Source organism: Drosophila guanche, unplaced genomic scaffold (assembly GCF_900245975.1).
Source record: "Drosophila guanche unplaced genomic scaffold, DGUA_6, whole genome shotgun sequence".
Classification (NCBI taxonomy): Eukaryota; Metazoa; Arthropoda; class Insecta; order Diptera; family Drosophilidae; genus Drosophila; species Drosophila guanche.
The window spans coordinates 7,832,466-7,847,746 of record NW_022995743.1 but is presented as its reverse complement, the minus strand read 5'-3'; the positions used below and the strand labels follow the sequence as shown (position 1 = coordinate 7,847,746).

The 15,281-nt window shown below is 46.3% G+C and overlaps 1 protein-coding gene across 2 annotated transcripts in view; it reads left to right on the top strand.

Moving 5' to 3' along the window:
- LOC117581293 (matrix metalloproteinase-2) overlaps window positions 1-14,516 on the top strand; it is a 72,682-nt gene extending 58,166 nt beyond the window's left edge. For both annotated transcript variants that reach the window (XM_034268334.1, XM_034268341.1), the window contains 5 exons: window positions 10,951-11,091; window positions 11,518-11,663; window positions 12,263-12,936; window positions 12,997-13,138; window positions 13,204-14,516. In XM_034268334.1, the coding sequence (XP_034124225.1) occupies window positions 10,951-11,091; window positions 11,518-11,663; window positions 12,263-12,936; window positions 12,997-13,138; window positions 13,204-13,730 (1,630 nt within the window). In that variant the 3' untranslated portion in view covers window positions 13,731-14,516. The remainder of the gene's footprint in view (window positions 1-10,950; window positions 11,092-11,517; window positions 11,664-12,262; window positions 12,937-12,996; window positions 13,139-13,203) is intronic.
- Window positions 14,517-15,281: the final 765 nt, after the last annotated feature.

Here is a 15,281-nt window from a genome sequence, read left to right as displayed (position 1 = left end):
AGCAGCGTATTTACTTATTCATTTCTCTTGCCCAGTTGCATGCCGTTTAAGTTTGGGACACAAACTTTTGCCTCAAACTTCAAAAAGTATATCCACAACAAAATATTAAGTAAATATGCAATGCAAGAAAATCCAGAGTCCCTCGGTGCATAAATTGAGCAAAAAAGAAAAGCAGATGGAGAAAATAGAGCAAAATAAATATATATAAATGTGGAATTGTCATTCTGGGCTTCCCTTTATCTTTTTTCTAGGGGTATCCTTTGCAGCAGTAGCTCCTCTTTCTACTCTCTGGGTATTCCTGTTAAAGTTCCTATTTCCATACCCTTTCTATATCCTTTATTTGTTCAATTTCAAATATTTCTTTCGTTCATTTAAGTTACCAAGAACTGCCGCCATTCAGTTCCATTTTGAGTCCTCTTGCAAGTTCGCTTGAGTACACTTTTATTGACGATTTGAGTTCACTTTCTACAACCCCAACGATACCCCAAACAGTGGCCAAGTTCCAGTCAGGCTTCTCTCTCTCCTCCACCTACACCCACAACTGCAAATGCAAACAAAACGGAAAGAGGAAAGAGGAAAGAAGACAGAAGAACAGTCAAACAAAGGCAGCAAACATTCGTGTTAACTACACATCTGGGTATTTGTGTATTAACACTTTGGCAGTCTGTGGACTGGACCCCAACAGCAGCAGCAGCAGCAGCAGCAGGAACAGGAACGGGAGCAGCAGCAGACCTGTGGCCAGTAACAGAACAGGGCTAAGACCGGGCCAAAGGGGGCTAAAGTTTAATTGGCTAGTTTAATTGTCAGTGGGAAAGTACTAGCACCGCCACTGCCACTGCCACTGCCACTGGCACTGGCACAGACATAAAAAACAACAAAGAAATTTAATCAAGCGTCGAACAATTGCAGTCGAGCATAAATAAAAAGTGCAAACGTTTATTGAGTTTAACGAGCTCTCTCTGCACTCTCTCCCTGTCTCTCTCAGTGAGCATATGTATTGGTGATTGTGTGTGTGTGTGTGTTTGTGTGAGTGGGAAACATGAAAGCACTTTTAGCAAAAGCGGTAGCCAAGCGCATGGGGGAGTAGCACGAGAACACAGCTTAATTTAAATGTCACCTGCACTAAACAAACACGCAAGGCGGACAGACGAGCGGGCGTGGACTCATGGCGGAGGAGGGGCGGATCGGGGCGTGGACGAACAGAGTATGATATTGTTAGTGACACTCTTTCAGCATTAAGTGTGTACACGTCACACACACGCACACACAGTTACAAATACAGATTCAAAAGGGATGTTGCACTTCAAAAGCCACTCAGAACATGAATGAACGAACCAAAAGGATATTGGGAAAGTAACGCTGGGGAATCGAATAATCAAACTCATTTTATAAATCGGAGAAGGTACAGTAAACCCTCAATATAGTTATCGGTTACACAAAGTCGGTCTTGGCAAGAGCAAAAGCGCATCATTTTTGGCAACTTCTTTAAGATTTTCGAGACTCTCAAACAGCTGCTTAAATATTTTGATTAAATGAAAATATAATAAACACAATTTTCTATGGAGAATTCCGCCCTCCTGCCTCCTCCCTGCTCTCAGCTTCGGCTGCCATCATCGTTAGCGCAGCCAGAAATCATAATGAGGCCAATAAAAATAAATAATTGACAAGTCGGCAAACTGTGAGCCTGTGATGACACTGGCCATTTGGCTAAGCAAAAACTTTTGGCAAGAGGGATGATGATGTCCTGTCCTGTCCTGTACTGTCCTGCGTGTGGGTAATGGGCCGCATCACATCGCGAGCGTCCCATATCATTATGCATCATTAAGTTGATGGTGTTCCCAGCATCAAGACACTTCGATTTTATGGATGTAGCATATGGATGGCTTGCCCCAACACTTCTCCTCCGCCTCCGCCTCCTCCTCAGTACAGTCTCCGGCATAGCCATTAACCGCATTTTACTCATCGAACAGTATTTTGTGTGGCCTCTTTTCGATTGCCCATAGTTTTATGAGCAAAACTACATTAAGGCTAATATTTGGAAGGCACCCAATGGATGTTATGGCAACAGGATGGGCCTTTAACAATTTTTAACAAATAAATTGAGGGATGAATGGGGGTGACGGGGGATTCCTATTTAAATATTGTTAATGGTGCGACAATGCACCATCTTTAAATCTCTTTAAATCCGTTCCCTTCTCATACATATATTTGTATATACGAGTTTGTCACCATTAACAAGCACCACACCACAAGCTGTTGTTGGCTCTTATCCTTTGCCACAACCGTACGTACCTTCCTTGTGGGCGTCCTAACGAGCAACTGAAATAATGAGCGAAATGCACAGGCGACACGGTAGCTGAAAGAATCGCAACCTTATCCGAGTTACATCTAACTTAGGGACAGCACGGGACAGTAGAGGGCAGGACGAACTAGTTGACGCTCGTGTTCCAACTGGCGCTTACGTCAGCTGCAGCAGGCGAGCGAGCACAACTGTACTCCATGGCGTAGTGTTTTCTTTTGCTTCCCGCTGGCTTGTTTGTTGGTTTTGGTTGGCTCTGTTTATTCGTGGGTTTGTTTGCTATAAGTTACCCATTCGCTGGCATCAACTTTTTGGCACATTTGTTTGACAAATTGTTTTGTTTTGGTGGGGAAAGTCGTGCGGAGGGACGTTAGTAATCGATATATAAGAACGAAGGGATCCCTGAAAGACTGACGCCACCATTCATACACCACCCGCCCGCCCCCTTTGAATAGTTGTCACAGCAACCGCTTTTTGGGTGCTTACGCTGTCAGCAAAATAAACATAAATCAGTTTATATACACACATAAAGTAGCATATGTCTGAATCCCTTATGTACAAGTGACTAAAACTTCAATTCCTTCTTCTTGTTTCTTTGCAGGTGAGTTGTGACTTGTTTCGACACTTTGTTCGCCCTTCGGTGTGTTGTAAAATCAAAGTACATACTTGGTCCGACACCTCTCATACACTTGCAACACAATGGGGCAGGCAGCCATAGCACTGTCGAAAGGAAATGAAAAGCCAGAAGAGACAGAGACAGAGAGCTGCCGCTCTCTCTCTCAGCAAGAGGTAGCTGAAATCAATAAAGTCGAATGTATCCGTCTGATAGCTATTTAATGCTCTTACAATATGTCTTTATCTGCCATACAGACACACACACATACACTCGACCCTCCCTCCGTCCTTTAGCTTCCCTTTTCTTCATATAGATTTGCCTTTGACTTTACCTTGAGGCTCCAGTGGAGTGAATGTGGTGGCCCCAAACAATTGACTCTGCACCATGTCCTCATGCTGCCACTGCTCACTGCTCCTGCTTATGTTTCTTTTGCTGGTTTTAGCTATGCAAAACGATTCGATTCGATAGTTGGAAGCGTTATGGCCTGCAGCTGCAGTTGTTATGATAGCCAGGGGAGCAGGACCTTCTTCTAATGCCAAACAATTTAGTGCAGTGTCAGGGAAAACGAAACGGTGCTCTTCTCACCCATTATCCGATTTGCATTTGGGTGAATGCGCTTAAATGTGCAATTCAATTTAAGCAAACTTCTCCACCAACATCCAACATCCAAGTACGGGGGCAAGCAGGCAGCAGTTAACCAGAAAAGCAGTGCAAAAAGCAGCTTAGAACCATGGACAGTACCAGTACCAGTACCAGAACCCTCAGCCCAAACTGGCGGTCGACTTAGTGGATGGGAAAAAATCCAAAGTCAGTGGAACACAGCTAAAGCGGTTTTTTACACACAGCAGCCAGGGCAAGGGCAAGGGGCGCACAAAGTCGGGATAAACACACATGTACAACACACAGTCGTCGTTGTGTCGTTCGGAGGGGAGCTATGTGGCAGGATGTGGATGTAGATGTGGATGTGGATGTGGCTCACGGCGAATGGCGAACGGAAACGGTAAAAGGGAAACGAGGGAAAACGGAAAGCAGAGGCATAAGCAAAGTAGATTAAACACCGCAAAGCAGCCGGTGTCCAATGAGTCGCTGTGGCGGTATAGCCGCTGCATGAGGGCTGGTCAGGCCTGGTCCCTGGCCAAAAGCTAAAGCAAAAGCCAACAAAGCGCGCTTTAAAATGTCCAGCAAACGCGGTCGCCTGCAGTAGTCTCTCCTTACTGCAGTCTCTGCGGTTGCCTGCAACCAACTCCAATATTTAGTAGTTACAGTTGCAGTTACAGCTACCTACCCACACACAACTTTTGGCCATCAACAAAGTTGATCATTTCTGTGCAGATACGATAAGCCTTTTTTGTTGACAAGCGTAATTTAATTACGCACTCGTTGAAAGTTGTCATAATGTTTGAAACAACAAGTTAGTTGAATAAACTATTTATTTAGTGGCAGTACATAATGCCATAAAGCTTAAAATCAGAATGAATATCACAAAAGTTTCAAATTAGCTTTTGGCAATTAACTTACATGAAAAGGTACAAGCTAAAACTTCATAGAGCCATGCAGCTGGTAATCTAAATTGTTTATCACAACTTTTTGGTGTACAGTACCATACATTTTGCTGGCTATTCATTTAAGCCCTCAATTAATTGAGGCCCTAATTAATACTCGTAAGCACATTAAAAATGTATCATTTTGTATCTGAAGCTGCAGACATTTTAATTGCGAGCATTGATTGCCCATGGTTGATGCAAATATATTCATGGGCCAACATTTGGCATATTAAATATGCATTAACCGGCAGGTTCACTTCCTCGGGCATCTTCCTGGTGGTGCCCCCATTTTGCTTGCTTCAATTTCTTCACCTGTCTCTTGGTCTGTCTTGCCTCTCGCTTGCTCCTTCGGGTAATGTCTTACATTTTCACACTTGAATTTGCGGTGTACATTTGTGTGTGTGTGTGTGGTGTGTTTGTGATAGCTGAGTAAATTTGAATTTGATTGAAAAGCATGTGACAGGCGCGCTCCGTTTCATTCCAACTTACAGCAGGTGACGCTCCTCCATTCCCCCACCCAGGTCTCTTGCCACACTCGTAACTCCATCTATTTTGTGGTCCTCCTGACTCCCCCGCGTTGAGATTTAGATAACGTTGCGCATCATTTGGCGCCCGGGCTTGACTGCTTACTTTGCCACGAGAATGCGGCACGGTATGCCTTTGCTTGTCAACTGGTCTTGTATAGATTTCTCCCACTTTTCCCCCCTCTATCTATTTGTGTATAGACTTTACCGCTTTCCCCACCGCCCACTTTTGTGTCCGTGTGTATAGATTTCGTCGCTTTCAGCGCCTTTGTGTGGATCGTTTGCAATGGGTTTTTTTCTTTGTGACAGCTTGTTAGACGTATCCTTCCAAAAGGAAGGGCAACGGCAACGGCAACAGGAACAGCCACAGCGACTGAGACTGCGACTGCGACGAGAGCTGTGCTGTGTGCATTGAGTGCGGGGAGGCATTGTGCCCTGACAACGATGAATGTAAGCGATTTATTTTATGATTTATTGCGTATACTTATTGTACGTGCGGGGTCCATAGATTTACTATTGCATACACACATAGAGAGAGGGCATTGTTAGCACTTGCAAATTGTGAAAACGGTTGCGCTGGCACCATAGATTTCCCGTTTACTTTCCCCCCGACGGAGAGAAGCATTTAAAAATTTCAATTCACTCAAGTGTCAAATTAGTGCGGGACTCTTTAATCCAGGCTTCCAGTTGATTTCTTACTTTTCGCCATGTTTTATTCTGCATGCAGTGGCTCATAAATAAAACATGAGGCTGCCACTCAATTAGGGACGGGACCGAGGCAGCCACGACAGGCCGGGCAGTCCAAGTGCCAAGTGACTTACGATTCAAAATGTATAAAACATGCAATTTGTTTGCCAAAAGTCATGCGTAAAGTGGTCCGGTCCCTGTTCGGGTCCTTTTCTTGCGAAGGACTTCGCACCCCCTCCACGGCACGCCACAGCGATTCCAAATCTAAGCTCTGGCAAAAGTTCTGCAAATGAAGTGCTAAAAGTTGACTGTCTAGACTCTAGGCAAAAAAGAGGAAACCAAAAGTGAAAACGGGTCGCATTTTGTCTTGCTTTGACTCACTCAACCTGGGTGTGATGTTATTTCGATATGGTATCCATCACAACCTCCTTGAGTGAGCGATAGCAGGATAGAATATCCACAAAGGCGGACAAAAGTGAATGTGAAAGAGTTCATGTGATGTTAAACAAATTAAATACAGTGACTATTTGAAACTATTTTTTTTTTAATACAAATTGTTGACAAAAGTAAAGTGAAACAAAACAAAATAAATTTGTTAGGATTTTGTTTGATGCAAATAATGTTTTTGTGTATTCAAATAGCGTTTTATAAAAGTAAAAAAAGCAAAAAAGAAATATATTTATGAGTGTGTTTTTATTAAGAGAATGGCAATTTAATAATGTCTAATGGCAAGAATCATTTTGGACATGGCAGTCGGGCGAAGAGGATTCCTCCTGTGGCATACTCCTGTGGCAGCTTCTTGTGGCAAATATTTACCTTTTGCGCCATCCATCCCACATGTGCCTCTCTCTCTGTGTGTGTGCGACACTCTTTGAGCAAAATAAGCACTTGAGACTGGCTGTCTTCTAAGGAAGTGTGTTCGTGATGTCGCTGCCAATGTCCCAAACTTCAGGCTAATGACAAATTTCCATTTATTACTCTCGTACTTTGTCGTTATTTCTCTTGTGGTTACATTCTGATTATTTATTAATTAAATTTGTTATGACACGACAAGATGCCAAGTCATTTGTTGCCATGTTTCACTTGTTTTCTGTTTCTGAGTATTGCCTAGCGGCTTACGCCTCTGAGCCACTGGAAGATGCCCTGCACACTGGTGGCCATGTCTGTGGGGCTTTTATTCCAGGGCATAGCCCAGGGCTACTTTTGAGCTATTTTATTGAGATTCATTCCCATGTCAAACCCTTTTTGCACACACTCAACCAAACGCATAGCATCGGAAGGGCTTACATTTTTAATGCTGAGCAAACCGGTTAAGCTTAATTATGTTTGCAGAAGTTTGGGGACTTTCGAGTGTGGCAATTGTGGGATGCCATCTGGGTGAGACTTGAGATTCGGGCAGGTGAAACGTGCAAGCTGTGAGCTGTGAACTGTGAGCTGTGAGGCGCCACACATGTAGTACCCTTCGTATTTCGAGCTTCTCTTTTGAATTAGCATCGACACAATGGAATGGAATGGATGGTATCCTTCTTACCAAACAAACTTTTGGCTGTAATACCCAGAGCCAACAGGCTTGGGATCCACTTTTGTGACTCGCAAAGAATGTATTTCCTGCGCTCTTGTCACTTCAAAATGTCTCGAGTGTCGAAGGAGCTACAATGTATGTTTGTGCTTCACTCGATACTCAATATCTTTTCCGTGCTGTAAAGATATCTCATGGAATGGCGAGCGGAGAAATATTACTAGTCGAAACTTTTGTGCCACGACAACGAAAAATTACGAAATTTACTCTCCTCTCCGCTCTCCGCTCTCCGCTCGCATCGTTTTAATTTGTGCGAAATTAAGCAAAAAATTAAACTCATTTTGTTGGCATCTGCGATGGCGAAACTTTTTCGATAGCTGTCTGACAAGAAAACCAACAAAAAACGAAAAAAGGACAACAAAATAAAGCTAGTTTTCGGACACCGAAGATGGAGATACCCTTGGAGATGCATATGGACATATGTTCTTGGCAAGACAACTCCCAAGGCTTGCGTTATTCATTCTGCTTGACAAACATTTATTCCGAATCAAAATACCCTCGAAATGAGTTTGTAGAGAACGCCCCCGAATGCTATTGAGCGCTTGATGCTGGAAAAACTTTTGGCGGAAGTTGATGGCAGGAAAAGTCGAGTAAAATGTGCATGAAATTGTGTCTGCGAGAGGAGAAATCTGTGCGATTGAGGAAAAATTGGAAAATGACGCCCGCCGCTGACTTCCTAGCCACCTTGTCTGAGCCTCTGGGCTTTTCTATTACGCCATCGTACAACCTCATCTATTTTCTCTTGCCCTCTGCTTCTTGGGCGGCTGCAACGACTTGGAGCTGTGTCTTGGGGGGGGGAGCAAGCAGGGGAATGCAGTGGAAAGGGGCATGCAAAAGCGCTGCCATCGGTGATTTAGTTGTTAGCCTGCGGACAAACATTTCATGGGTCGATGTGTGCCCAATTCAATCAACTGGCAGTGACAGACGGCAGACAGGGGCATTAGGCAGGAAGCAGGCAGCAGGCAGCATGGAGTGTAAGGATGCCCAGATACCTGTGCTGTGTTCCCCCTGTACACCTGCCTCTACCTGTCGGTGTGCAATTTTAATCAAAAATCGCATGTGTGCAGCGCTCTGATATATTGTGACTCGACTGCGTTGGCATTATGGTGACAGTTCTGCAAATGAGCATTGAACATGTCCAATGTGTACTCGATTGGAAACGGAAAGTACTCATGGATGTAACAAATTTGGGAAAGCGCTTGCCGGCGAGCAGGTTTCGTGGCTACCTTTGGTGATGTTTACGGACAGAGCTTAGTGCTAAAAAGCCTTCGACCAGGATAGCAGTGGAATCGCTGGCTGGCTGGCTGGCTGGCTGGCTGGCTGGTCTAAAGTGACAGCCATGGCAACCCACTGATTCGATTGCGCAATCCTCCATGTCATGCAGGGGATGCATCCCCTCATCACTGTGTGTGTGCCTCCCGTTTTCCATCCATTTGCCTAATTGTTCAGTTTGTTTTACGTGTAAGGCTACAAATTGGCAGAGACACACGTTTCCCCCAGACACGCCAGACACGTCGAACGGACAAGAGGCGGAGTCCGAGTCCGAGTCCGAGTCCGAGCCCGTTGCTGGCCCTCAGCTCAGCCAGGAATCCATCCCGTTTACAAATTCACGTTCCTGCAGCTTCTGTCGTGCCGTTTGCAGGAACTGCCTCTCTAGTTCTCTCTTTGCATTGAGGGTTCATAATAATTTAAATGCTCGGCACACAGGATGACATGGCAAAGACAAACAGAGGTCAAACCGAAGCGCTACGCTCTGTCAGTGTTGCGGCTGCTTCTGTTTCTGCTTCTGTTTCTGTTTCTGTTGCAACTGGAAATGGCTACGTGACCGGATGCAATGCAATGGCTTGCATTTAAATCCAAACGCAGTGGCAACAAAATTAGCACGACAAAGGGCCTCTGCAACAGAGGATTAGACTGGCTGGGTGCTGCGGATGGCTTGAGTTAATTTACCTTCCCCCTACAACGACAACCTTTTGGACGACAACAAGCGCTGTGCAAATAGGAGACTGGGGCCACAGTCTGACGAACCGAAAGGCTTGAGCCGGTCCTGCCGCCCGACCAGACGGACGGATCAACAAGCAGAGGCAAACAAATGGCGTTGCAATTGAGCACGTTTTTGTCGAGTCCAGAACGAGGACATGGAAATGAACTGCGACACTGTTTGGGACGACAGTTTTGGAGTCAGAGTCAGAGTCAGAGTTCGAGTGTGAGTCCAGGTCAAGTGGCATGCAGTAGTTGCCAGTACGTGCGCCTTATGATGTTGCAGAGACTGTGTGATGTGATGTACGTCGTCTGAAAACAAGAAGGATGATCTATATGTATGTGGATTCCAGCTATATTCAATTATCACCTATATAACTCGATAGTAAGTCGTACAACCAATCGCTATCGGTGTCATTCCTCCCCCTGAGAGCACTCAATTAGCTGAGCGCGGCAATTTGCATGGAAATTCCCGAATATCCCCACTCGAAGGACAGGAACGTGCCCCTGGCTCAATGGCTTGACAAAATTTGATTGGAAACAAAGCAGTTAGTGGAAGCCTGGCCAAAGGAAATGGCCAAAAGAGAAGCTGGCCAATTTACGTGGAAGCGATCACGGTTACGGCACCAAATGGCAATGGCTATGGAATGCCCCGTCCCAATGCATATTGAAGGAGAACGGACACGCACGTAAAAGCCTGTATTCGGGCAAACAGGAGAGACAAAAAAAAGAGCAAAAGGAAAGCCAAACTAGAAAAAATAGAATGGAAATTAAGGAACAGGAGGCCACACGCAGCATAAGCCCGGGCAGGGTAGGGCAGGAGCAAGGGCAGCAGCTGGGCCTTGCGTCTGGTCCAGGTCCTGGTCCAGGGGCTTTAGGTAAACCACAAGAAAGATCAACTTTTCTGGCCCTCTGTTCCACTTCCTGCCTTCGTCTACGTCTCCGTTCTTTCCATATATTTTTTTTTTGTTGCGTTAGTTAACAAAAGCAACAGCAGAAACAACAGCAGCAGCAAGAGCAGACGCGCTCCGGCATAAAAGAAACATAACTAATTTGCATAAAATGTGGAAACACTGCCGAAAACACACACAAATAGAAAAGGGCTCCATGTCAGAGATGGAGATGGAGCTGGCGCTGCTGCTGTGGACTGGGGGCAAACTTTTGCCGACGGAAATCGAGTAAAACCGTAAGTGGAGAGTTGCCCTCGCCTTGGAGCGTTGTTGCCCAGTACAGACCGGGTTCAGTTTTAGATACAGCTTCAGGTACACGGTTACACATTTTGTGTGTTTGCCAACAACTTTGGCACAGAATTTACAAAACACCAAACTAAGTGAAAACCACCAAAAGTCCGACACCCGCCTTCGTCTTTGGCCATTATGGGGGCGATGGGAGGCTGAAATAAAAGAAACTTTTGGCATGACAAAGTGAAAGTGCCCGCCGCACAGGGGCACTGGGAGGGTTGTGTGAGCTCTGGCCACCATATTAGCGCTTTCGTCTCCGGTCTTGCAAGTCACAGCGACAGATAAGCGACAAAGTTGAGCTCCAACTAGGAGAAACATGCTCGCATATCGTAAAGTTTTCCCTCAAAAAAGGACAAATTATGCATGCATTTTGCATACTGGGGGGAATCCTTTTCAGGTCTAATGTATGTATCCTGAAAAGGGAGAGTATTTGAAACTGTCACTGATGTCATATCTCTTGTGGCTTCTTTCTCGTTCTAGCCTGGTCAACCAAACGATGCCGGATGCGGGCAAGATTCGAATGATGGTGGCCCGCGCATTGAGCGTGTGGGAGAATAACTCCAAGCTGACGTTCCGCGAGGTGTACAGCGATCAGGCGGACATCCAAGTGCTCTTTGCACGGTACGTATTGTGGGGATGGGTATTTGGGATGGGCTGCGGTGGGTGCCATAAAAAACGCGTGTCTTTAGTGCCATAAACATGGGCCACCAGCCAAAAAACCCATCAAAAGTGCACTTAAAACCAGGCAAACGATAAATAAGCCACGTATTAAACCATGGAGCTGGAACAGGAGCTGATGTAGCCGATGACGATACCGATGACGAAATGCCAGCAATAGCAATGTCAATGAACATGCCCATGCATCCAGCTGCATGACTGTGGCAGGGCGAATCAAAGAGTTTATGTGGCAGCTGCTTGTTCTTAGATAAGCTGTGAATATGAGCTTGCCTTTAGCTTTGGTCGTAATTTTTATGAAAGCCCGAGACACATGGACTAATCCTGGAACAATCCCACCCAAAACCCTCTGTTTCCCATTGCTTTTTGCAGTCTCCAGCACGGCGATGGCTATAAATTCGATGGTCCCGGCCAGGTGCTGGCCCATGCCTTTTATCCCGGCGAAGGACGTGGCGGCGATGCCCATTTCGATGCGGACGAGACATGGAACTTTGACGGCAACGCGGATGACAGTCGAGGTGCGTGTTGTACAGTTTACACATAAATATGTACAAGTAAATCCAGTTTACACCATAATTGCATTCACTTTTTGACGTAAATTAATTAAATTAGTTGATGATCATGTTACGCGGTCATGTGGAGTATGTTGTGGCAGCCACACTTCGGGCAAAATCAATACAAATTGCATATGCAGCGGCGACCACTGCAACCATGACTGGCGACGCGTCGCCTACTGCCTGCTGCCTGCTGCCTGCTACATGCCGCATGGCTCATGTCCCATGCCGCATGCCGCATGCCGCATGCCGCTGGCGTTTTGTAATTTAGCACAATAAATCTCCTGCTCTTCGCACCGCACCACGCCCTCGTGCACTGTGCTTCGGCAATTTTAATGGCTTTTAATGCCAATAAAAAATTGTCAGCATGACGCGTGACGTTGCCAGCCATTATAAAATGTTGCAAGCGTCGCCATTTTTATGCCACTTACAAAGTCGTCAAGGCGACGACGACGCCTTTGGCCCTGCCTTGGCCAGGACTCCCTGTCACTCCCTGCCATTAACCAGTCAGCCGTATTTATGTTGCTTTTCATTTCATTTGCTGGCATTCCCTGTCGTTGCAGGAACCAACTTTCTGAATGTGGCGCTGCACGAACTGGGTCACTCCCTGGGACTGGGCCACTCCTCGGACTCGGATGCGGTCATGTTCCCATGGTACCAGAACAACGAGGTAGATGGCAAGCTGCCGGACGACGACCGCACTGGCATTCAGGAGCTGTACGGCTCCAAGGAGAAGACATGGGGACCCTACCGGCCGCGCACCACACCGAGCACCACGACCACCAGCACCACGATGCGAACGCTCAGCTACTATCCCCAGCGGCCCAACAATCGGCCGCGGTATCCCTCGAACTATGATCCCAACAGGGATCGTGAGCGGGAACAGGAGCGGGAGCGGCAGAGGCAGCAACGGGAGCGGGAGGAGGAACGGGCACGTGAAAGGGAGCGAGAACAGGAGCGAGCACGCGAGCGCGAGGAGAGGGAGAGGCAGAGGGACAGAGAGCGTGAGCGTGAGCGGGAAAGGGAAAGGGAGCGCATGACAACCACCACAAGGACGCCAACGACGCCTTCCCAGCAGCCAAGGCCGCGACCGTATCCAACCACAGGACAGCGGCAGCACCAGCATCACAACCACCACAGGCCGCACAAGCCGCGCAAGCCGAAGCCCGACAGCTGCATGACCAGCTACGATGCCATTTCCATGATACGCGGCGAACTGTTCATCTTCAGAGGACAGGTAGGCTGCCACCGGAGCAATGGTGTCGCAATCAGTGGCTCAACTCTTCTTCCTTTGCAGTTCCTTTGGCGCATCGGGGCACGCGGCATGTATCCTGGCTACCCAACGGAAACGCGCCGCCACTGGGCTGCTCTGCCCGAGAACTTCACCAGAGTCGATGCGGTGTTCGAGAACACGCAGCGCCAGATCGTCTTCTTTATTGGTGAGGAAGGAAAACCTTGGTCCTTTTCTGCGGAATTTACATTGGTTTCCTCTTTCGCCCCACAGGTCGCCAGTACTATGTGTTCAATTCGGTTACCTTGGCCAACGGCTATCCCAAGCCACTGGCCAGCCTGGGACTGCCTCCGACATTGTCGCACATTGATGCCTCGTTCGTGTGGGGCCACAACAACCGCACGTATCTGACCAGTGGCACCCTCTACTGGCGCATCGATGACTACACGGGGCAGGTGGAGCTGGATTATCCGCGGGACATGAGCATTTGGTCGGGCGTGGGCTACAACATCGATGCCGCCTTCCAGTACATCGATGGCAAGACGTACTTCTTCAAGAACCTCGGCTACTGGGAGTTCAACGACGATCGCATGAAGGTGGCCCACGCCAAGGCGAAGCTGTCGTCCCGCAAATGGATGCAGTGCGCTCGTAGCGTCAACGAAGTGGACGACGAGCAGCGCTATACGGCGCCCCTGGTCTCCGGCGAGGAAGAGACAACGGAGGCGAGCGGCACAAGGGAACGTCGGATCAGTCTCCATCTGCTTCTGGCCCTGCTGCTCGCCACAGCTTGGAGCAGTTAAGACTCAACGGAGGGCCTAGGTTTAGCCATACTTAGCAGTAAGCGCCACGATTCGCCTCATTTGGATTCGGATCCCTCATTTTCCTCACAACCAGCACTTACACACATACACACATATAAATGCATACATACGAATACGAGTATATTTAGATGTTACTTTGAGCAGAGCGCAACTGTGTGACAGTCTGGCGCTTGATTGCCCCCAAAGACGACACCCGAGCGGCCTTTTATAGAATTAAGGGCACAAAAATTAGCAGTCAAGTGGCAATCATCCATAGACGCAGGAGTCTAGAACTCGCCACTTGCTGACTCATCCTTGGACACTTGCCAATCGTGGACACTGGAGCACCAATAGCACCAATAGCACCAATAGCACCAATAGCAGGGCTGTTTCACCAGATCTAAATACGATGAATAAGAGATACATACATATATAAAGATAACAGGATAAAACATACATATATATAAACCTTAGCAATACGAGTATGTAGGTGTAGAGCATATGCATGCATACCGGAAAAGTCGACCATTTAGGATTACCCATGATGGAAATTTCGGAACCACAACTGCCTTATAATTAAGTACAGTATTGCTTCTGAGTGACGGAACAGGCACGGATCCATCCAGCTGAGAGCTGTGAGCTGTGAGCTGTCCACCTGCCCTGTCTCTATCTACTTTTCATTTGACCGAACCGTTCTAACTATTTATATATAAATGTGATATTATCATAAATTCGCGATGGTAAACGCGCGATTGTAAACGAAAGAAAAACTCAAACAAACACACAAACCCAAGTTAAACTATTGCATTTTTGGTAAGAATTTAGTTTATTGTACCTACGCATAAGAGATACTTACTTAAAGAACGAGAAATTAAATAAAATCAATTCAGTAAATGCGTTGTTCTCTTTTTTATGTGTGGGGCACAAGTGGAAGCAACTAGCAAGACTGTCGCTCAATATAAAGATCTTGAGTACAAAAATGAGTTGTTGTTAAAATTATGATATTCGAGAAAATGGTCAACCGACTGGACGACTGGTGGGATACACAGAGATAAACCCACACCAAGTGGCAAAAATAATCAGCCTCCCAAATGACAAACAACGAACAATTTCAGACCCACAGTACCAGGCGAACAGAAATCAGCAGAAAGCAACTTTGCGTTCCGTCAGCCCCAAAAGTATGCTATGCTTTAAAATTAAAGTGTAGCAACATAAAGTATGCAACACAAATTTTGCAACATCTTTCGTTGTTTTCTACTTTCTGTTCGCCTGGTATCAGCAGATCTTAGAAACGCGAAATCTCGGTTTTCAGCACCACCAAAATGAGGGTTGTTTTTTAAAACGATTTCGTTGTACAACAAATGTTCTCTTTTATTTGTCCGAACCCTTTAAAAAATTAATTAAAATGTTAATTTTCTCATCAATTTGCAATGGTAACGGGAAACCATTGCAGAATTGAGAATTATTTTGTTTAGTGTAGTTCGTTTTATTTGTGAAGAGCAAGTGGTTTTCACTTAAGAATAGTGATAAAATCATACGTCAGAGTATACG